At 38.7% G+C, this 22,514-nt stretch overlaps 1 protein-coding gene across 3 annotated transcripts in view; it reads left to right on the top strand.

Annotated features, from left to right (window-relative positions):
* THEMIS (thymocyte selection associated) overlaps nucleotides 1-20,543 on the top strand; it is a 76,100-nt gene extending 55,557 nt beyond the window's left edge. Inside the window, exons 5-7 of one of the 3 annotated variants that reach the window (XM_056488277.1) lie at nucleotides 5,304-5,454; nucleotides 15,115-15,259; nucleotides 19,386-20,543. In XM_056488277.1, the coding sequence (XP_056344252.1) occupies nucleotides 5,304-5,454; nucleotides 15,115-15,259; nucleotides 19,386-19,395 (306 nt within the window). In that variant the 3' untranslated portion in view covers nucleotides 19,396-20,543. Of the gene's footprint in view, nucleotides 1-5,303; nucleotides 5,455-15,114; nucleotides 15,264-19,385 lie in introns of those variants that run through there. The other 2 variants (XM_056488278.1, XM_056488280.1) reach the window with 2 other exon arrangements.
* Nucleotides 20,544-22,514: the final 1,971 nt, after the last annotated feature.

The following is a 22,514-nucleotide window of genomic DNA, read 5'->3' as shown; positions in this document are numbered from 1 at the left end:
GAAGGTCTCCCCAGAGCCTTCTCTTTTTCAGGCTGAACAACCCCAGTTCTCTCATCCTATTTGCATAGAAAAAGTGCTCCAGCTCATGTTCGTGGCTCTCCTCTGGACCCATTCCATCAGATCAATGTTCTTCGTGAATTGGGGCTGCCAGAGTTAGGTGCAGTACTCTGGGTGGGGTTCCACCAGAGTGGAATGCAGGGGGGATCACCTGATGATGAGCAGTGGTGTAAATCTGACCAGTGTAGTTACTCCAGAATGCACTCCAACATCTGCTCTTCCAACCCAAAAATAATTCAGATCTGTGACTCAGGATGGTCTAAGGCTCTTATATATGTGGTATTACATGGGAAACAAAATCTGTGATTGTTTTCTGACCCACTGTAGTTCCAGAAAGTCATGCAGATATAATGACTGTGGAAGCAAAATTTTATAGGTAGGTTGTAATTCTGTAGATTCTGAACTTCATGAAGCCTTCCTTATAAATCAGTAACTATGAATACTGATATGTCTCTCTCTACCACCCTTTCTCACAATTTCCATGAAAACTCTGCAAAATATTTTAAACTAAAACTTCATCCAGCCTGGTTTGGGCTTCTCAGTGAATACAGTGCTGTGTGACTCTCTTGCAGAACTGTCTTTTGTGGGGATAAATTCTCTCTTTCATCTGTGTTTGGAAGTGAAATCATTCATTACATTTTCCTTCTATGTATCTTTTTCTTCTGGTGGGAGGGTGCATGCAGCAATTAAGCATTTTAGAGATAAATATGCCCATGCAGTATTTGCCAAAGCAATAAATATGTATCTGGAGCTTTGGCTTGGCTTTCTGATGGCTGTAAATACTGCCACTCCAAGTTGTTTTTAAAGATTGCAGTAAAAGGTTTATGTCCTGTATCTACTAGCATGGGTGACTTGTAATAATGTACTCCAAAAGTGTAGTGTCATGTCCAGCACTGATTGCTCCAGCAAATGAGTACTCCTCTTCACTAGAGTCATCTGTAATCATGTAACAGCTTGACTTTCAGTCTGGACAAGCATAGTTTTGTCAGACTGGCTTATGCCACTACATGTCTTGCCACATTTTCAGAGATTATGACAGTTGTTGGTTTCATATTTACCTCCACATTTCTCTGTATTTTAAACAAATGTTGCTTCCTTCTTTACTCTAAGTATTCTAGATGCTGCTAAGGAGTGGTTTTCCTTTGCAAAAAAGCAACCAAACAATAAAGTGTGTTATGAACATGAACTATTTTCTTTTTTAATGAAAAAGATTTTGAAGATTTCAAAAAGATTTTAAAGACTTTTTTTCTTACTTGCTCTAAGAGCTTCTCCTTCTTCTGTTCTATCTCAGTGGTTATGATAATTTTGCTGGACACCTCCAGAGTTGGTGGAGGGTGGGGGTTGTTCATTTGCTTTCTTGCTTGCTTGCTTTGTGTTTTTATTATTGTTGGTTTTTGTAGGGGTTTTTGGTGGGTTTTTTTGGTTGGTTGGTTGGTTGGTTGGTTGGGGTTTTGGGGTTTTTTTTGTAAGAACTTCTGTGCTATTTTATGGGCTGATTGAGTAGTTGTGACCAAATACTGCTGTCTGAAGCATGTGTGGGATAGAGATTGCCTTCAGTGTTTTTGGGTTTGCAAAGGAGTAGGATTTCCAGAGTCAGTGCATCATGAGCTATAATTTGATTCCTGGAAGGGGAAAGACTAAAGACCACAAACTCTTCTACCTGAAGAAGAGATGACTCAAGAAAAAGAGTAAAAATCTGAATGATGGGAGAAAATCATTAGAGTAGAATTACAACACCAGCATGAAATTATGAGTTAGGGCAGTAAAAAGAAACCTTGCAACCCAAACTAAATTTCAGTGCAGAAATAAACTCTGGAACTCATTGCCACATGATACTAATAACAGAAATATAAATGAGTTAAAAAAACAATTAAACACAATAATGAAAAATAAATAGTCACATGGATGCAATTGTTGATAGCCCAAATTTCTACAATTGTCAATAGCCAGAGGAGAACACAGCTTGGAGCTGTGAGAAGATGAGAGCAGACTCTTATGTTGCAGGGGAAATCAGCATTTTGGGAACAGGTTTTGTGCAACTGTGGCTGTAGATAGAGAAAACATTGCTATTTGTTCAGTGCCACTCATAAGAACTATTGTCACATTTCATGGCTTCTGGAGCAGACAAGCAGAGGGAAGCCTTGCTTGCAGAAGAGAGCTCATGTACATAAACACACACACACACAAACACACACACGCGCACACACACACACACACACACACATAAAACTCTTCAGGTGATCAAGGGAAACAAATCTAAACCCCTTACTCTGAAACTCAGTTTGCTTCTGCAATGTTTTTGTTTTGCACACCTTCAACAAACACTGCACTCATTTACAGCTTCTGCAGAATTTTGGCACTTCTGTTCTTACTAAAGTGATGCATCTCCAGCCCTTTAGTTCTCACCTTAGCTCTCACATTTTTTTTGTGTTTATCCTGTTTGACATAACACCTCCTATTTCCTGAGAAGGACTGTGAATATTTAGACTCATTTACCTCTACAGCTTTATGCTTTGATACCTAAATTGCTCCTGGACCACAAACAAACCACAAGATGTAATGGGCAATTCTTAGCCATTGCTGTAAAATTTTTAGTTCATGCACCTGTAGATGTTGGTTTTATTTTCCAAATGCTGAGATTTGGGGTTTTCTCATGAGTAGTCTCTAATAACAAATTACTGCAGCTCATATTATGAGTTTTTAATTAAATTAATATTTCTTCTGGCAGTAACTGTTGAAAATCATGGCTGATGTCCTGACTTCTTTAAATTAGTGGAACAATGACTCTGCCTGGATAGAAATTCTGTGCTGTTAAATTTGCCAAGTATTTGAAAGACAACTGTAAGGCTTCTCTGTTAGACAGTTTTTAAAAAGCAACCCATCTTTGTTGGTCTCTAGTATAATTATTATCTATAGAGCTATTAAGGGTGTTAAAATGCTATCAGATTTCAGCATAAAATGATGTGACAGTTCATTTTCTGTAATCCTATTTGTTTCTGAATGTTTGAGTTTTGCATATTTTAATTTGTTTACAAGGTGCCCCAGGTAACTATTTTTTCACAGCATGTGGTTTTGCTGATGAATTATAAGATTAGCACAAATTCCAGATGCATTTTTCTTAATGAGGGGATCTTTCTATTTTGATACTAAGGCCTGTTTTTAATTAGTTAAGGCAATGCAAAATAAATAAATTCAACATACTCATACCTCACAGTGATTGCTAGTATTAATAGGGTAAATAAGAAGTTGACTATAAAATAAGAGAATTCGCACTTTAAAATAAATAAATAAATAAATAAACAAAACCCAAAAAAACAAACTTTCTTTTTTTATGTCTACAATTTAAATTAAGGTTCCATTCTTCCCTGAAAGCTGACCATTAAGTGAAAGCTTTATGTGTGCTGAGTATGCCAAACTGGAACACAGTAATAATCTGCCTATGAAAAATAGTTACCCTACCCTTCTCAAGACCTTTCATTTGTGATAAATAGGTATGTCTGATACCAAGGATGGGACTAGTTTAGTGGCAGCTCTGAAACATGGTTATTTAAGCATTTTTTTTTCCCCAAGCAGAAGGTGGGCATTTCTCAGTAACTGCCTATAAAATGAGTGTCCATATAATTGGGGCAGTCTGGCAACAAACAGGTGGGGTGTACAGGCATGTTTAGGTGCAGAAGATCAAGAAAAGGAGATAAAAGAAAGGCCATGCCCTCCTGGTGAGAGGAAGTTAAAGACCCTCTAGCCTCAGTGAACCTATTCCACAACACACTGAGCACAGTCCTAGTTTGAACAGTGCCTTTTCCATTGGGTTATTTTAACTCTCTGCTGTGAAGAATTTCTTCTGACATTTCTGTCCTCTTTGCAAAATATTTCTTAGCTGAATTTTTTTTTTTTACAAGTCTCTGAGTGTTTTGTGGATTACATCACTGCTTACAGCTTTCCTGGGCCCCAGAGGCTCTTTTGCAACCAAGGCAAGCACTACCCAGTGCTGTCCGACCTGTAGAGCACAAACATGCACTGAATACTGTAACTCAGCTGACCCCTGTAGATCGATCTTGCAGGTTTTTGGGGTTTTTTTTAAGAAGAAAAGTACCAGAGATTCCTCTAATTGAAAATTCAGGGTCTTCCACCTGTGCAGTATAGCCACCCACCCACTGGGCAAAATCATCCCTATGTTTTATAGATTTCTTCCTCATCTGTTTTTCTTTATATACTCTTCCAAATTTTCTATTTTGATTACCAGTGACTTCCTTTGTTGCTAACTGATATCTTTTTTCAAAAAGGGCAAGTTGTTGTAAAATGTGGGCTTGTGTTGCGCTTTCCAAATTGTGGGTTGATTCTGAAAAGATCAGATCCCATTACTGTGTAGCTACTGTCAGATTTACCAACATGACCTTATCTCTCTGAATAGGATGGGCTTTGTCATTGCTAAGGAAAAGATCTGCATTTGATTTTGAATGGAAAATCTATATTTATTATTTCCTAAAATATATACACTGGTATAGTGGTTGCAATTGGTCTGTACCTACACTGCAGATACTGTAGAGCTTCAGCAAAGATTTATTTTTGACACTTTTAATTGACTGTTACTTACACAGCTAAAAATATGTATTTGACTGAAAATATTTATGACATAAATGCCACAGAATTAAAAATAAAACAACACAATTATGGAAAGGTGTGTGTGATGCTTGAATTTCAAGGGATGCAAATATTGCAGCCATCTAGCTTACTTTTTCCAATGTAATAAAACTATAATTAATAACACTATAATTATATGTTCCCATCATCTAACTATACTATGCTGTGAATGCTACTGGGTAAATGTAATTGAAATGTCAGACTTCATATGAGTTTGTAATGTAATATGTAACAGAGCACATTAAATGAACAATCGATACAATAAAAATAGTTAATCAGAAAGTAATCTGAATCAACCAAGAGGGATACATAAATCTCCTTTTGCTTGTGTGACACCATATAGCCAAAAATAAAAAGGAAAGAAAGACTGGAGATGTGTTTTAGAGGTAATCTCTTCACCTAGAGTGTCTCCTGGTCATGTTATTCATGATGTATATGCCTGAAAGACAAGCTCTGTGGTAAATGTCATTGATGACTTTGACAAACAGAAAGATCTGTAGTTAAAACTCACAGAAATAACCCAAAGAACATTGCTCTTGCATGTCACATCAGTTTGGAATAACAATTTACATGGAAAGTTAATGTGCTATTCTATCTAATTTCAGAATTTCTACATAGACACCACCAAGAAATTGTGCTCAGATCAAGCTGCTGATGTTTTGGAATTGCAAGTTAGTTGTCAAAATGATTTGGTGCATCGTGAGAATAATGACATGACTGAGAAAGCTAGACTAGTGGATACCACTGTGACTGAAGGTCAGTAAAGCTTTATGGTTTGAGCTATTAATATAACCTTAACCCCAGCCTTAATGAAAATTTGACATACAGGAATATCTTTTGTGATTTCACTTGGAATCTGTGGCTTAGTCAGAAAGGGATGAAAAGTGAACCTTTCTGTTCTTCCTCCATAAATGCCGTAAGGCAAATTCATCCCAGCTCTCAGCAGCAGCATGGTATTAAACTCTGTTTGACACTGCAGCATGAATATTCAGTGGTTGTTAGGAACAGACGACTGGAAAACATGTGCTGTCCTTTTGCTTTAGAGTGATGCTTGCACATAATCTGTTATTAAAAAAATGTCTATCCCAAAATGTTTTAAGATGAGAAAGCCATTTGCATTAAAGATATGGAGAAGCCTTCAACTCATATTTTTGTATTTTGAAGAACAAAATATTACTGAGCAAATTACTTGTTTTGATAGTTTTTATAGTATCTATTTGTTTGTATTTCCTATAATTTTGATGGATTGCTAGTTTTTCTACTTATCTTTCAAGTTTTTCCTTCTTCAGAAATGCACCATACTGAAGTTGAAAAGCTAGATGATAAGAGGACAATTCCAAATTTATTATATATATTTCAACTTTGCAGTTAATACAAAAAAAAATTGATTTCATTAATCTCTTAGTCACAGGTTATATTTGAAATAAGAACAAATCACATTAATTACAACACTGGAACATTTGGAAGACTAAAGCACGAATATTCATCCTCATAGCATTTGTTTACTGATAATTGATCTCAATAGAAGAACTTCCTATAAATCTTCTCTTTTTTTTCTTGTCATTCAGGGTGTAAGACCCTTAAAAGAATTGTCTATTTGCAACTATGTGTATTGAAACTTCTAAAAGTTACATAAACCACTTTTCTGGAGAAGAATTAGAGTGTCATGTTAAATATTCACTAATCCTTATTGCTGTGGAAATTGATTATTTGGGGACTGATTATTGAAAGTGATGTGATTTAACCTCAGCCAGCAGGATGGGGGGAGAATTGGAAGGGCAAAAGCCAGAAAACTTGTGGGTTGAGATAAAGATGGAGCAAAAGCCACTCACACAAATCAAGAAAAACAAAGAATTAATTCCCTGCTTCCCATGGGCAGGAAGGTATTCAGCCATTTCCAGGACAGCAGGGCCCCATCACGTGTAACAATGATTTGGGAAGACAAACTCCATTACTCCAAATGTCCCCCCTCTTCCTCCTTCTATCCCTTTGGTCAATTTGGGTCACCTGTGCCAACTGTGTCTCCTCCCAAACTCTAGTTCACCTCCAGCTTCCCTTGCCAGCAATGGCAGTATGAGAAGCAGAAAAGCCCTTGGTTCTGTGTAAGCCCTGCTCATAAAAAAAGCCCTTGCACATAAAAAACCCTCCATATTATCAACCCTGACTGCAGCACAAATCCAAAACAGCCCTGTACTAGTCACTGTAAATACAATTAATTCTGCCCCAGAACGATATTTTCATATCTCGCAGCTTTGAAATAAAATTCCAGATTAGTCATTTTGTGGCTTTGAAAAGTCTCTTTTCAGGCTCTGTTTTGTCACTGTTTAATGATTTGATTAGATTTTATAGGGGTAAATGTTGAAGCTTAAATGTTAGAAGCTACAAAGGACAGTGTCCTCAGTTTAAACCCCACCAAAAATGGAATACCAATATAGGTTAACGTGGTACTCATTTTTTGTTAAGAGCACTTCCTGTAAACCACTGAGGCTTGACTTTGAAAACCATTGTCCATGTCACAGGGATTAATTGGATCACTTGCATGGGTTAGTCTCTGTGGGGTGAGGCAGACAGAGGAAGAAGAGGGAGCACACCCGAAGAAAATGTGACCAGTGCTTCTTTGAGGAAGGCAGACATAAAACTTATGCTGGGGACTGGCTTATTCACAAGCACAAAAGTCAATGCTTGAGTACATGCTGAACGTGGCCTAGACTCCTCACAGACAGGAAACATCACACAGGCTAAAGTCTCAAAATGCCATGTTGGTGAAGAGTCTTCAAACATTTTTCTGAACACAGCTTCTAAGTTTGTGCAAAAAATGAAGTCACAGAATCACTTCCTGTGCCTGTTACGGGAACTGTACAGCAATTTCTAAACTGAGATCCCTTGGCTTAGAAAAGCAGTATGGAGCCACTGTTACTAAGGCTTCAGCTCAGTAACAAGACTGGGAGGTCACTTGGTCTTTCCATTTTCCTACTTTGAGGGTATTTGTTACTGCTTGTGTTGCTTTTGTAACTGGGCACCACTGAGAAGTGTCTGTCTCCATCTTCTTCCTATCTTCCCATTAGGTACTGACACCACCACGCTGAACAGCCTCAGCCCTCTCAGCCTGCCCTTCTATTTCAGATGCTTCAGGCACTTGATTGCCTTCATGACCCTCTGCTGGACTTGCTTCAGTACATCCATGTCCCTCTTGTAAGGGGAGCCCAGATCTGGACCCAACACTCCAGGTGTGCTCTCACCAGTGTTGATCAGGGGGACAAGGATCTCTGCTGGCAACACTTTGCCACAAGGACACATTGCTGGAGCATGATGAGCTTGTCTTCCAGGACCCCAATGTTTCCCTTGGCAAAGCTGCTTTCCAGTCATTCTTACCCAGCCTGTGTTGGGGCATGGAGTTATTCCCTGGGTACAGGGCTTTGCATTTTTCTTTCACTGAACTTCATGAAAATCCTCTCTGCCCAGTTCTCCAGCCTGTTCAGTCCCTTCGAATGGCAGCACAACCATCTCAGCTGTTCCTCCCACTGCAAACTTACTAAGGAAACTTGTTCCCATCAGCTGTTCCACTAATGAATCACTGGGTCTATAGCAGGCACCCACAACATTCCTCATATTGGTCTTTCCATTAAATCCTGGCCCAGAAACTCTTGGAGGCTCTTCAGCTATCCCTAGGCAGAGGGCTGCCTCTGTTACCCATGGTACCAGCAAAATTCCTTCCCTCTCCTTTATGCTGCTTGTTAGCTCATGCAGTTTGTGGTTCTGGAGGGCAGAACACAAAGTTGGATTTCTTGCAGTAGTTCCAGGTTTGGACCTTCTACTGAACAAATTTCAGCACCTTGGTGAAACAATGCAATATTGCCGACTGTCCCATCTGCCCTGCTTGAAGTCTGTCTGCCTTATCTCTTTATTCATTCAGAGATAATAGCATTAGTCTTTTGTCCACTCCATTAGACCTTATTTAAATGTCATTGATAAACCTTTTCCAGAATCTCGAAAAGCACTTGATTTTTATTGTGATTTTTCAGTCTCTAGCACAGCCTTGTTTTTCTCAGCCAATTCTTCACTCGTTCTTAATTCTGAAACAATCTAACTGAGAAGAGTGCTTTTTCTAGGGCCTTTTTCAAGTTTTAAAATGTATTTTCTTGATTGTTCTTGATCTATTTCCTTTGGCCCTCATTCCATCAAGATCCTAATATTTGCTGTGACATCCCTTCTGAGAAAGCAGAGTTCACTTTTGTTGTGGTTGAGACCCACATATCAGTAGTCATGGTAGACTGATGACTTAACTGCTCCTGCTTCTAGTAGACATTTTTTTTTTTTAACTTTAGCTATCAGTCAGCCTTATTTTCTCCTATGTATTTCCACTAATTTATGGTTGGAGACCTGTGCTTTGCAGATAGCTTTGGGTGTATGACCAAAAGTGTCAGAGAAAAAAAATTGTGTTAGGAGTGCTGAAGGCTTGTGTGACTCTGGTACTCCAAAGATTTACAACACTAATTCTTCCCATCTATCTGAGTTCTTAGCCATGTATCTGATTCAAAAGCTCATCAGCCACAGGTCTCCTGCCTCATTTCTCATGAAAATTGCAATTAGTTAATTTGATGCTCAACCTATTCACTCTTTTGGCTTAGGCTACTCATGGAACTCAAGGATAGTTTTTGTTACTGAGGATTCCAAAAAACTCCTGATACCTCTCCCAGTGTGCACACAGAAAATCACAAAGTAGTATCACAATGATACTTCTTTTGCAAGACTAGGAAATTGCTTCTTTTTTAATTGTCTTGGAGTGTATCCCTTTACCAACTCTGTCCAAATTGGAGTATAGTGTGAGTTTGAGCTAGGCAGATGTAACCCAGTCCAAAGAACAGTGATGGATTGTACTCTAACATATCCAAATCAAAGATAGTTTTTTCTGAAAGTTGTATGTTAGCATAGTCCAAAATTATTTGCCTTGATTAAAAGATAACTGCAGAATTATACAGGAGAGTGGATTAGATTATAGAACAGCTCTTCCTGGCCAGCCAAGGAATCCCCATGAGTCCACTGCTGCGTGCAGCAAGCTTGCCTGTTCCAGAGGGTGTACTCTGTTCTGCTAATTCAAAAGATAATGGATTAGAAAATATGTCAAGACTAATAACACAGACACACTCCTGTGGGTTTTGAGTGGGAGGAAATGCACCATTCACTGACTAATTTTTAAACTTCTACTGATGAGTGTTAAGCCGCCCTCCAAAGCATCAACCTGTTTCAAATTCCTAATAAGGATGTTGAATCTGTTTTTTTCCAAAACTCCCCTAGTTACAGAGACAATTGTGATTTCTTACCAAAGGCCAGAAAGTTCCAAAAAGAAAAACAACATGTTTTTTACTCTGTTTTAATGCCTCTATTGTCATTTTTTACAGAGTTCATGTTAATGAAGATAGGACTTGTTATCCTTGTTTCTAAGAAATGGAATCTTTTTCCTCTGTTGCAATTAAACCTGAATAAGCCACTAAAGATATTATCTTATTTACTTATATTTGATTGAGTTGGAAGTAATTAAAAATTGTAGCAATATCTGCAGGATAATAACTCGCATTAGAAATCTGCTGCATCAGTTTTTCTTTATCCTTGAAATTTCCTCTGAGTGGAGCTTCTATAACATTACATCATCTTGTTCATGGCATAGGTTTCTGGAATAGTTACAGTCTGCAACAAAACTGTTTATGCTGATTTTGTTCACTGATGTCAGGATATTTTTGGGAAGGTATTTATATATTCTGTCTTTAGGCACTTGATTTAGGAAGCTAGTGGGCTGGAGAAAGAAAAAGAGGATTGGGCCTTCTTTTTGTGCTTTAGGATGCACATATGTCTACCAAATTTTCAAAGGTGGTTTAAGAAATTTCTGCCTCTGTAGCTTGCTCTCCCATTAATTAAGACAATATATTTGACTATGGAACTGTGCTCTAAAACAAATATTAAAATAAGTAAACATAATAATCCCCAAAACTTAAAGCAAAATGTAGAAATCTGAATTACTTTGGGAAAAAAGAAAAGCTGCTCTTTTTTTATGACATCACAGAGATTTTGTATTAGTGTTCTGAACTAGGTGCATGGGAATAAGCAACATGAATTAGGAATTGTTTCCTGTATGTGTGTGTGACTACTCCCTCTGGCTTCCCCACTCAGCTTGGTCCTTGACTAGGGAAAAACTTATATTAGATTCTTTGACTCCCATTGTCTTGTAATTTTCTTTTAAAAAAAGAGATGTTTTTATCTATAAACACAAAATTTATCTTGGCTGACACATCTTCTGAGATAAGTTTAAAAAAAGTCAAGAAAATTACTTAGAATATGGAGATCATATCATTTCATAGGATGTGAGTACACTTTTGTAAATTGTATTGAAATGTTTTCAATCAGTTTTGCCCTTAACCAGGGTCTAACTGTTTTACAGCAGAGTGGAGAAAGCACAGGCTCTGAATCTTCCTGATTTCACTGGTTTATTAGATGTGACTGATTTTAATTGCAGCAATATTCAGAGATTTCAGGCAGGAGTTTAGGTGGTTGCAAGGAGGACGTGTGACTGTTCTCTGCAGTTAAACCAAAGAGCTTTTCATGTCAGTGCCCTTTCCCACTCTGGCAGTGCTGCCTGGCTCTGCTCCCCCAGCCCTGTGCAGAGACTTGAACCTCTCTGGTGGTGCCCTGAGCCCTGCTCTGCATCCTCTTGCAGGAACTTATGAGGCAAGAAATATGAGATTGTTTAAAACTTGTGGCAACCATTTCTGATCTGCAAGATTGTTGCTACACTGGGGATTTATTTTATATGAGGCAGTAGTGAAACAGTAGAAACTAGGTCTCAAAAAGTTCAATAAAACCAGCAAGACTAGAAAAAAAAACTGACAAAGAAAAAATTTAAAAGTAAAAGGCCAGTGAAATAAGACAATAATTTTCTTCTTCAGGCAATTGAAGATTTTCTAAATGAAATCAAGACTAATCTTTTCCAAACATTGCTTTAGGAGATTACAGGGGGAGATAAATATTACCCATACATTAAATGCAACCCTACAGCTTATGTGAAATATTTTGATGTGGCACTTAACAGTTTTTAAGGATATGCTACATCATCACATGAAGTAATTGTTGATGGATATCAGCTCAAGGAACAGTCCATTAGTTTTATGGGCTCTGATTCTTCTATCACTGATCAGCCTTCAGCAGCACTCCCCAAGGAATTTGTTCTCATTAGCACTGAGGAGCATCAGAACCAGGCCCACAGCAAATAAAATGCTGTTCATAAAAATTCTTGGCTTGTGCATATATCTTCAGTTCTGTGCATTTTCACTTAAGTGATGTGCAGAAATGAGGATGTGGTTCCACCATGTTTAGTTCATAATATTATTATGCAGAATATTTCACAACTACTTTTTTTCAAGTTAGGCACAAATAAACAATAAATGCTGTGTTGCTGAGTGTTAATTTATGCAGTGATAAAACTGATCTGAAGTATTTACTACAGCTATAAAACTGTGTCATGGTCACACAGCTAGAGGCAGTTAGGTGTGCAGAGTTGTACATGTACATGAATTGGGGCCTCTAGCACTTGTTTCATTCAAGCAAGGGTCTTGATGAGTTGGGCCATTTCCTTTTGAACAAGGGCAAAATGGAGACTCATGATAACAATTTCTGACCTTGAAATTTGTGAAAAATAGCAAGTGTATTCTGAGAAAAAGCCAGTATATCCTACTCACTCGAGGATACAAGTGAAATTAATGGAAATTTTTAGTCTGCAGAGCACTAGCCCTCCACTATAAAGGCAAATATAATTATACAAATTGTTCCAGGAAGAGCAGAATTAATGAAATTTGGTTTAATAAGTATTCAGGACTGTTGTCCCCTACTGTTCCTCTCTGTCTTTCCTGATAATAACCAAAACTCTCCTTGTAGTGCTCCTATCAAAAGAAAAGAGCAGGTCTGGAGCTATGTGTGTGTTGAGTGACCAGCCAATATGCACACACTGATTTATCCTGCTGTCTGCTGCCAAATGAAGTGGGTAACAGCTGTGTTCTGCATGCTTCTCTTTCAATAGAGGAACTAATTCAACTCTAGCTTTTGTAACCACGGTGAGACTTCTGTCCCCTTTTCAAATCTGACTGGATTTGGCAGAAATGAACTTGTAAAAGTACTGAAGAAATTGATGGATGGATGGAGAGTATGATGACATAAGCCTTGTTTTCTTGGCAGATCGAGATGGCCTATCTGATTCAGTAATTCAGTGTTGAGGCTAATAGATTTTTTCCCAAACAGGGAAGAAAATGTCATTGATTTAAATGTTCAGAACCCCCCTGGGATTGTTCAGTTTGTCTCATTTAGTGCTTAATGCTTTATTGAAGTGTAAATATATACATTTCAAAAGGAACTCAGAACAGGTTTGGGACTGGGGATAACTGTAATTTAGTCTGGCCTGATGACATCATCTTTCTCCTTGAGCTGTCTTGCTCAGAAGTGTATGAATCTGTTTACATGTGTTTGGGAAAGAAGAAAGCCTGGCTATGCCATCCATGAGCAATCTGCACCTTATATCCCTATTAGCAAGTCTAAGTGCACAAACAATATTTCCCCTGCTGGATCACAGGGATTAGCTTATTCTTTCAGTGCCTGTTTTATTCATTAGTTTGCTTTTACTGATCTGAAGCACAGCCAAATTGCAAATGAGCTACAAACCAGGAAATGTTTATTAACAAGACAGTGGCCACATGTGAGAACTTCCATGTATTTCTAATCATATGTTTGGGGTTCTCTTTTGGTTTGTTGTTTTGTTTTGTTTTTTCCTTTTGATGCCTAGATCTGGAAATACTCTGCCAATTCAGTAGTGGGGGACTTATGGCTATATAGGTCTGTGATAAACCTTGTATTTATTTCCAACCTTAGAAAACCTGCAAAGGAAAGGATCACATCTTCAAAAAGAAATTACTATTGCCCAGTTTTCAGGGAGAGACACCTCAGTTATGGAGAGTCTCAGGAGACACACAGCTGGGATTTGGAGACTGCTGAGAAATCATAGATTTATTCTCTTGTTGAAAGGGCACACAGTGATTGAAAGTGTAAGACTGGGAGGATTCTTATTTGAGAAATTTGGTCTCATAAAGAAGAACCTGTTTGACAAACATGGTTTGCTGGGAGGTCAGATAGTGCACTAAGGTAGGTTGTTTCAGGTCGTGTCCTAGAAAATTTATCAAGCAGGAACAGCTGTATCCACAACAGTGTTTCACACTGATTTGCAATTTCAGGTGAAAGGTTTGGCTTTAAAATCTCAGTATCCTCTCAGTTCCATAACCTGTGAGACTTCCTGGTAAACCCTAAGGGTGATTTGCTCTTGACAGGGGATCTGTGATGATATCACCAGCGTCATCTCAACTCCAGCTGGTCCTATTGGCACCTGGCTCTTGCCCACCACAGCCTGGGCTAAGGGATGGGGTGGCTGAGAGGGGAGAGGGGGCACTCATGGACCTATCCTTATGGAGTTTAGCTCCATAAGTGGTCCCCCGTGTCTTGCAGAGCTTCCTCTAGCCTCAGGGAAGTGGTGGAGCACCCAAGCAGGGGAGGAGACCCTGGGGCCTCCTGGCAGCAGCCTGAGCCCCTGTGAGCTGTAGAGTGAAGATGTTACAGCACCCAGATGCAGAGTAAAGCCCACCACAGCACTGGAGCTGCTAAGGAGCCTCCAATGGGGGTCTCTGATCTTGTGGGAAAGCACTGCTGCTTTCTGAAAGGTTTGTCCTTAGTGCTGCTTCAGGCCAGTCTAGGTGGATGTAAAGAAATGCACTTCAAAACCTTTCATTTTAACCTCATGCCATTCTCTACTCTGTATCTCTGTTGTATCAGCTTCTAAATAAGAGGCAGCTGGGGGGTTCTGGCTCTAGGAAATCCCAAGTTAGCACTGTGGTTCCCCACCTGCAGGGCTCCTCTTGTCAGGCAATGAAACACAAAAGCACATGGAAGCACATCTGTGGTAAGGATGGAACAGGTAACTCACGGCAGGTGGACTGCTCTTCTCTTGGTATGGTCAGATAGTTTTATCTGCCTGCTTTTAAGCTGTCAGTGATGACACCAGCTAAACATTTCAATAAAACTTAAAGATATTCATGCATAGATAGGGGGGATTGGTAAACTTAGAGGTACAAGCCTATGCAAATACTGAAATAGGAATTTTTGAGTGAAGACCCTCTTATAAAGTGCTCAGCCCATTTTCATTCTTGTTCTGTCACAGATACTGTTCAGGAATTTGAGCAAGTCATTTAGGATCTCTGAAAAATATAAAAGTGAAGAGAACATTGTTTTCTTTGCTTTTATGGTTGTCTTTTGGAATTGCACCATTTTTCTTCTCCAGGCCAAGGGCAGAGTCTTCCATTTCCTTAGAGTTATTTTTTGGTATTTTTTCAGGCCTAGCAAGAAACTATGAGGCAGAAGAGACAGAGGAAGAAGAACATGACTACAGCTATATTGATGAAAACATCATTGAAAATATAAGAAAAGTATTTCATGACACCAGCATTAGAAATGAGCATACACTCTCCAAAGGCAGAAGGTGAGTGTAAGCTGTGGATGCAAACAAGTGCAGGCAGAGTGATTTTTCAGTCTGGCTGGTAACCTTCACCTTCCAAAACAAGAGAAGTTTTCCCCTGGGAACTTCCTCTGCAAATGTGAGTCAGGCAGGAAAGGCTCCTCTCAGCTGCCACCTGTGACCTCTCAGCCATGTCACCTTTGCAAAGGAGTGCCTGTCATTGCTCTGGGGATAGCAGCTCACAGGCCTTTTTCTGGTTTGTGCCAATCTGCTCTGGAGTTATAGCACTCTGAATGCAGCCCTTTTCCTCTCTCTGGAAGTGGATGCCTTGTTGTGCTTGACTGTTTTGATGCTTTAAAAGCTTTCAGGCATTATCTGTGTTTTCATTAAATCTGCAAGGTTCTGCTCTGGCAGTCTGCAGAGACTTTAAGTGCCAGTGAAGAGTGCCTTTGTTTCTAAAAATGTCCAGGTGTCATTTCCAGCTAAACACAAATGAGAATTTTTCTAGATGTGAGTGAAACTGTGGCCCCAGTTCCTTTCACTCATAGCTGAACCTTCTATGAATTTCACTTGTTTTGGCTGAATTGCTTCTTTTGTGACAAAAAACCCTTGAAAACACAGGAAAAATTGGAAATATTGTGTTTAAGAGATTTAAAAAATATTTTATTATGAAGTATTTAATTTCAAAATGTACTTTGTATTTATTTTTAAATTATGTGCAACATTCATACTGTATTTATGCAACATAATGAATAGGAAATAAGGTGGGCTTTTTTCTGCAATGCTCAAAACTCTCAGAAACATGATGTCCAGGGCAGTGTGTGGCCATGTCTTCTGCTCACACACACAGAGACTCCAAAGGAACAGAAAAGACTAAAAATGAAACTAAGTAGGAAGTTTCACATAACACAGTCCACATGCTATAGATATAGAGAAGAGAGAACAGATAGAGAGAATTAAGCTCTCTTCTGACTAAAATATCCCTTCTGATCATAGGCATTAAGGGGAAAGCATATTTTCAAGAAGCAATGCCAGCCTAGAGGATCAGCATCTGTTTATACCACTTACTGTTGTGGCATCAGTTCATCTAAGTCTTTATCCACCATCCCCTTTAAATTCCCTGTTAATGGAAGCAAGGTTTCACTTTATTAGTTGTCCTCTTTGAGGTTACTAGCAAAACATGAAAGAAAAGGACCTTGCTGCCTTGAGGGAGATCACTCCCTTTGGATAGTCTTTGGTTTATAAAGCAATCCCATAAATTTTTGTCCTTAGTGGCTGACAGATATATCCACTTTCTGAAATAATTAGTTAGCCAAGGAGCATGTGGCTCCTCCAGCCATCAGAAATCTACACTATGGCTTTCTTCTAGCACATAAAATTTCTATAGAGATTCCACACTTGTACTTGTGAGCATTTTGGGAAATATGGGTTTGATGTGGGCATATGCAATTAGCCTTTGATACAGGCAAAAATCTTATAAAATATGTAGCCAGATAACCAAATTAGCTGATTTAGGCTCATATACAGGATAATAATGAACAAAAATATGTTGTCTCACCTATGTCAAATATCTAATATCTGATTGTGATAGTTCTTGAAGAATTAATCAGTTAACCATTTTCCACCCACAGTGCCTCCTTTCCTTAGGATATTTATGCCATTTATTAATATCTACTTTTAATTATTTGATATATATAATTGATCAAAATTAAGTCTATTGATCTAAATTACTTGTAAATAGAATTGTTAGGAGGAAAAATATTTTTAATGAAATACAGAAGTAAGCCTCAGTAGTCAGGACTACCTTAAAAGAAACCCAGTATATGTTGTTTGCAGTGTTTCATCAGTCTTTCCATGATCAGGGCAGAAGCATGCCAGGGTGATACTAGCAAAAAGCTAAGCAGGAGGGAGAAAGAAAGAACAGAGAGTTGCCTCAGGTCATTACTATGTTAATTTTGATAGAATAAATGTGCCCAGAGGGTCAGTGATGTTAACATGACCTCATCACTCCAGAACAATAAGCAATTAAGCAAGGGACTTCACTACAGATGCCTGAGCTTGCTATAGCAACAACCATCATTAACATACTTTAACCTTTCATTAAAGATTCAAGAGAAAGTAAGAAAAAACCCACATCACCCTGGAAGCATTTAAAATGTGTGTCTTTCTTTGCAGCATGACAAGTTTCTCTCCTTTTACTGCCATGAGCTGCTTCTCCTTTTTTAATGAGGAAAGCCCTCAGCTTGACAGTCTTTTGGATGGTATTATAAATATCAACAGTGGCTTTTCTCAGTGTGAGAAAATGGGAAGATAGAACTGGAATAACTCTGGTGTTGCTGTAATGTCTCCTTCTATGTCCCTGACACCAAAAATGAGATGGAGGCATGCAGGAACAGCAACAATTACAAAAAATTCAGCAGCAAAACTAGAACAGAGTCTGTCTCCAGTGCTGATAGCTGCATGTAGCTAACTCATGGTTGGAAAAGGGCAGAAACAACACGGTCCAGCCACCTGGAGAGCTGAAAATGAGTATGTTTTCAGGCTGCTTCAGGAGGTTGCTTTCTGGACTTGACTGCACACAAGTGCCAGAAAAGGAATGGTCCCAGCTGACTAAGCTTCTGTGCTTATTAAATAGGACAGAAAAAAAAAAAAAAAAAAAAAAAAAAAAAAAAAAAAAAAAAAAAAGTTGAAAAGAGAGAAATGCAATACGGCATTAAAAATCTACACAGCTGTGTTTTCCTGTTCTCATGAACTCAACAGTTGAGGTGGTTTTGTTTGAACGAAATAGTTTTTTAATTTTCAATTTGTACCAATTTTTTTAACTAATTGTATGAAACAGATTAAGATGCAATTTTTTTTTTATTATTTTTTACCTTGGTTATGCTGAGATGCAGGTTACTTCATATTTGAAATCCAGAGACAGTGCTACAAATGAAAATCACCCTTTCTGACCCCACTGCATCTTCATTAATCCTTTTGTACTGTTTTTTAGGACATTTCTCTGGACATGTCATGCCAGTGACTCTCTGAGTGAGCTGTTTCTTTCATAGAAAAGCCTCTGGGTGAAAGGTTGAGGCAGATTTTGAGCCTTGGGTATATTGGAGTGAGGAACCCAAATCCATGGCTCTAGCTGTGTGTTGGCAGTTTTGAAAGTCCCCTTCCTAAGTAACATTCAATGCAGGTTTGAGAGCATCATCTACCTTGTTAATTTTCATGGTTAGATAATTTTTCAGATGCCTGCTGTTTTCACTTTTCTTTGATATGAGAAGTGAAGCTTTTTTCGAGGTTGCAATCAATGGTGACTACAGAAAAAGAAGTCACAAGAGTCAAGAGGTGGCAAATAAGCAGTGTGCTGCCCTAAGAGCTGCAAATCTTAACTTTGACTCAGGCAGAACTTCAAAGAACCTGTCTCAAAGCAGCTGTATGTTCAGAGATCCTTAGGGCAGGGAAGACCACCATGATTTTCTAGATGTTCTAGATGTTCTTCCTATCCAAACAAGCCCTACCACTCCCCCACAGGGCAGATTCAAACATGTTTTTATAGTTGGCAGTGCTGGGAACACAACTCATTGGTGAAGTCTGGCACACTGGCATATTGCCATTAAATATTAATTAAATTATTATCTAGCTTCCCTCCAGGCCTGCAGCTCTGTTGCATCAGTCACAGGGTACATCCTTTGGAAAGCCTCTCCCCAAGAGGATGGTAGCTCTTCTACGATGTCTGCCAGACCAGAATATGACACAGGAGGCACCATGGTTGTAATCACATGGGAGATGCACTAGGAAAACTTTTTGATGGAGTCACAGTTTATACTGGCAAAATGAGCTATTTTGCCTGGTGTAGGTTAAATATTTCCCTAAACTGCATAACCTATACAAGTAAAAGAAAAATTTACTGGTAAGGATTTCACATGCTTAAGCAAAGTTGCTGGCATAGCTGTGTTGGAGTCATATATTAGCTTTATTTTTGTTGTAGTCTTCAAATTGCTGTGTAATTGTACTGACAAACCATTTTATGGTACAGACAAGCCCTAACTTAGATCCATTAATTTGACTCAAGAGCTCATTCACCTGTACTCCCTGTGCAATTTTTAAATCCAAATATGAAATTTCCCATTTCACCCTGTCATTTTCTTTTGTTTGTTTTCAGAGACATCTGAAGGAATATAATTCTGAAATTAACTGGAAGGAAGTAGGAAGCTGTGTCCTTTGCACATCAAGATTGACCACAACTGTTAGAGAAAGCTGCTCAGGAAAATGTCCTTCTTGACTCATGAAGAGCATACAAGGCTGTAATTTAACTATAATAATCCCCTGCAAAACTAAACTGCTTACTTGTCCTAAATAAGAAGTCAAACCAGCTAATGTCTTATGACCCTTTGAAGGGACAAAGCTCTTCTGTACATATTTATTAGTGAATTCAGAGAACGATGCCAAGTCTAATCCTTCATTCCTATTGCACCTGAAATTCCGGTTATTTCCTCAACCTCTGTAGGGCATATGCAAAAGGAACATCCCTTACTGAAACAGCTGCAGGGCTGCTTCCTTTGGGTTTTGGTTTTGGGGCCTTTTTTTGAGAAGGAAAGGGTAATAAAGGATTGTCTAAGGTTGACATTAATTTCTTTAGCCAGTCTTATGTGCTTCAGGTTAAGGCTCAAAACTGGAAATGGACAGATTCTGCCACTTTTCACATGATGAACAAAGCACAAGTAGTACCATTGCACAACATGTAATTTGGCCTGGAAGGCAAAGCCATTCCTCTCACAAGGCATGTATGTTATGTAGCATTGGCATCTCCATAACCCCTTGTCCTGCTAATATCTAGAATCACACTAAAGCTATTCTATTCAGCAGTTTGCTGAAAATACAGGCACAAACGGTAGACAGGATCTGAAGGATTAGTGTCTATGCCATCCCTATCCACCTAGAATAGGTGCATAACCCTCTGGCAGTGACTGGAATTTCAGGGAAAACTATCAAGAATGGAAGTGTAAACACACTGTTGGTATGCCTGGGGTTTCCAGAGTCAACAGCAGCTTGGTCAGAGTGGCAGATCCAGAAACCAGCAGCGTGGAGAAAGGGAATATGTTTAGAAAGCCTGCACATACCCTATTTTTAGTTCTATTGAGGAGTTAAAAAAAGCAAAATCTCCAAAAATTGCCTTAGTATACTTTACAGCAAAAGTCTTTTCAAGCAGACAGTGTCTTCAGACTTGTCTATTAAAATTCTACTGAATGATTAATTTTCACTAATGCAAATTAATTTAGGATTTCTTGATATTGTCTCACATTAATTTATTCAAGATAAATGTTCGTCCTCATTAAAATTAGTTACAATTTAAGTATTGAGAATATCACTCTGAGTACTTTGATTCCATGCATATGCAGCATACAATGTTTTGCATACTGCTGGTTAATATGGCTTGTGTACAAAAGTGGCTGCCACATCTCTTGTGGGTGCTTTAAATACATATTGAGCATTTTTTAAAAAACCTCTCTTTTAGCAGCTCAAAACAGCCCCATTTGTTTTGGCAGTATCTGAATAAAAGAAATGTCTTTTGTATTTTACTGATTTTTTTTTCTCTTTTTTTTTTTTTTACTTTACTACTGAATCTGATGTTGTCATCTGCTGGATTTTTAAAGGTATGATGTTACTACCATGATTTCCTTCGGTAAAGTACCAGGTTTCAATAGAAGAAAGGAGAAGAGGAAACCCAACAGCCTTCTGGGCTACAGTGGCAGGATGTGTTAGCAGGTAGAGGGAGATGATTCTTCTCTCTGCTCAGCACTGGCGAGGCCACATCTGGACTACTGTGTCAGTTCTGGGCTCCCTGGTTCAAAAAAGGTGCAGACATACTGCAGTGAGTCCTACAAAAGCCCATGAGGATGGTTGAGGCCATGGTGAGTCTGGCATACAAGGAGAGGCTGGGAAAGCCTAGGAAAAAACAAACTGTCCTCTAGTTGCTAAAAGTGTTAGGATAGTGTGAACAAAGCAAGATGCAGTAACTATCCCAACAAACCTGAGCTTCTTTCAGATATTCTACATCAGCATTTGGGACCTAGTGAAAAAACCCAAAGGTTTATCAGCCCTTTCTGGAAATTTGTTCCTTTAAAATCCTTCCAAAGAAGCATCTTCTCTTCTTTGCATAGAACCTCTCATGTGAGGAGCCTGGTACTCTCACCCTTGTCATGTGATGCAATTCCATCTTGTATATTCAGCCTCACTGAGTTGAATGAGTTTCATTCTTCTGACTAAAGTGGCAGTTTTATGAACTCTGTAAATATATTAGTAGCAGAGATGTCTCCCACATCTTTTCCTCAGGCACATGAGCCAGCATCATGTCCTATGACAGAAATGGCAACTATGCTGCTGCTCAGTTTACATGACAATGTGGAACAATGCCATTTGCATTCAGTTCTGGAAGGAAGAGAGAATATAGCACTGTATTGTGCTGTGAAGAAAGGACATCCAGTCTTGCTGGGGAAAGTGAAAGGAAGGAAGGAGACACGAAGTAAGATCCTAATAAAAGGTTTGTGCTTGATATTAAAGACTTGATAAGTATTGTGATTCCCTTATGGCATACAGATGACCACAGTGATTTCATACTGTTTGCTAATACATGTTTGACAAAGCTATAATGTCATGGCAATCCTTGAGGGACACAGTTATCACTCACAGACATTAATGCTCAAGGAGACAGCATTCAGGAAGGGAAAGCCATTTTTAGCTGAACACCAGCCACAATTGCTATGCCTGAAGAGAATACAAGTGTATTTAAATAATAAGATATTTGCTTTGCAAAAAGATTGGCATAAGCCTTTGCACAGACTTGTTAGCTTAAAGGCTTATCTCTTTTAATGCTAAGAAGTACTTCCAGTGTTCTCACTGAGGGCCTGATCAGAAGCAGCTGCTTCCACAGCACTCCATGTGTGCATAAGCCCTTAGTGAGACAGCATTTTCTGTCTGGATGATCAACATGCACATTTTTTAATATACACAGCCTTTGTGTCTGGGAAGATAAAAACAATCTTCTCCCTTCTTCTTTGAATGCCAAAACTCTTTTGTTTAAATGACATGTGTCACAGGAACACTTATCTACCACAACATTCCCAATAAGAATTCAGCCACTGTTTATTCTTGCTATCTCTTTACTTAACACATATGATATCTTTCCTACCCCTTCTAAGACTGCCCAAGTGTTTTCTCTACAATTTTAAACTTTGATGGACCTTTACCATGTAAACTTTCAACTTCCTGACACCATATTAAAACTGATAGT

This window comes from Oenanthe melanoleuca, chromosome 3 (genome assembly GCF_029582105.1).
Source record: "Oenanthe melanoleuca isolate GR-GAL-2019-014 chromosome 3, OMel1.0, whole genome shotgun sequence".
In the NCBI taxonomy this organism is placed as follows: Eukaryota; Metazoa; Chordata; class Aves; order Passeriformes; family Muscicapidae; genus Oenanthe; species Oenanthe melanoleuca.
This window is presented reverse-complemented; position numbering and strand designations above follow the sequence as displayed.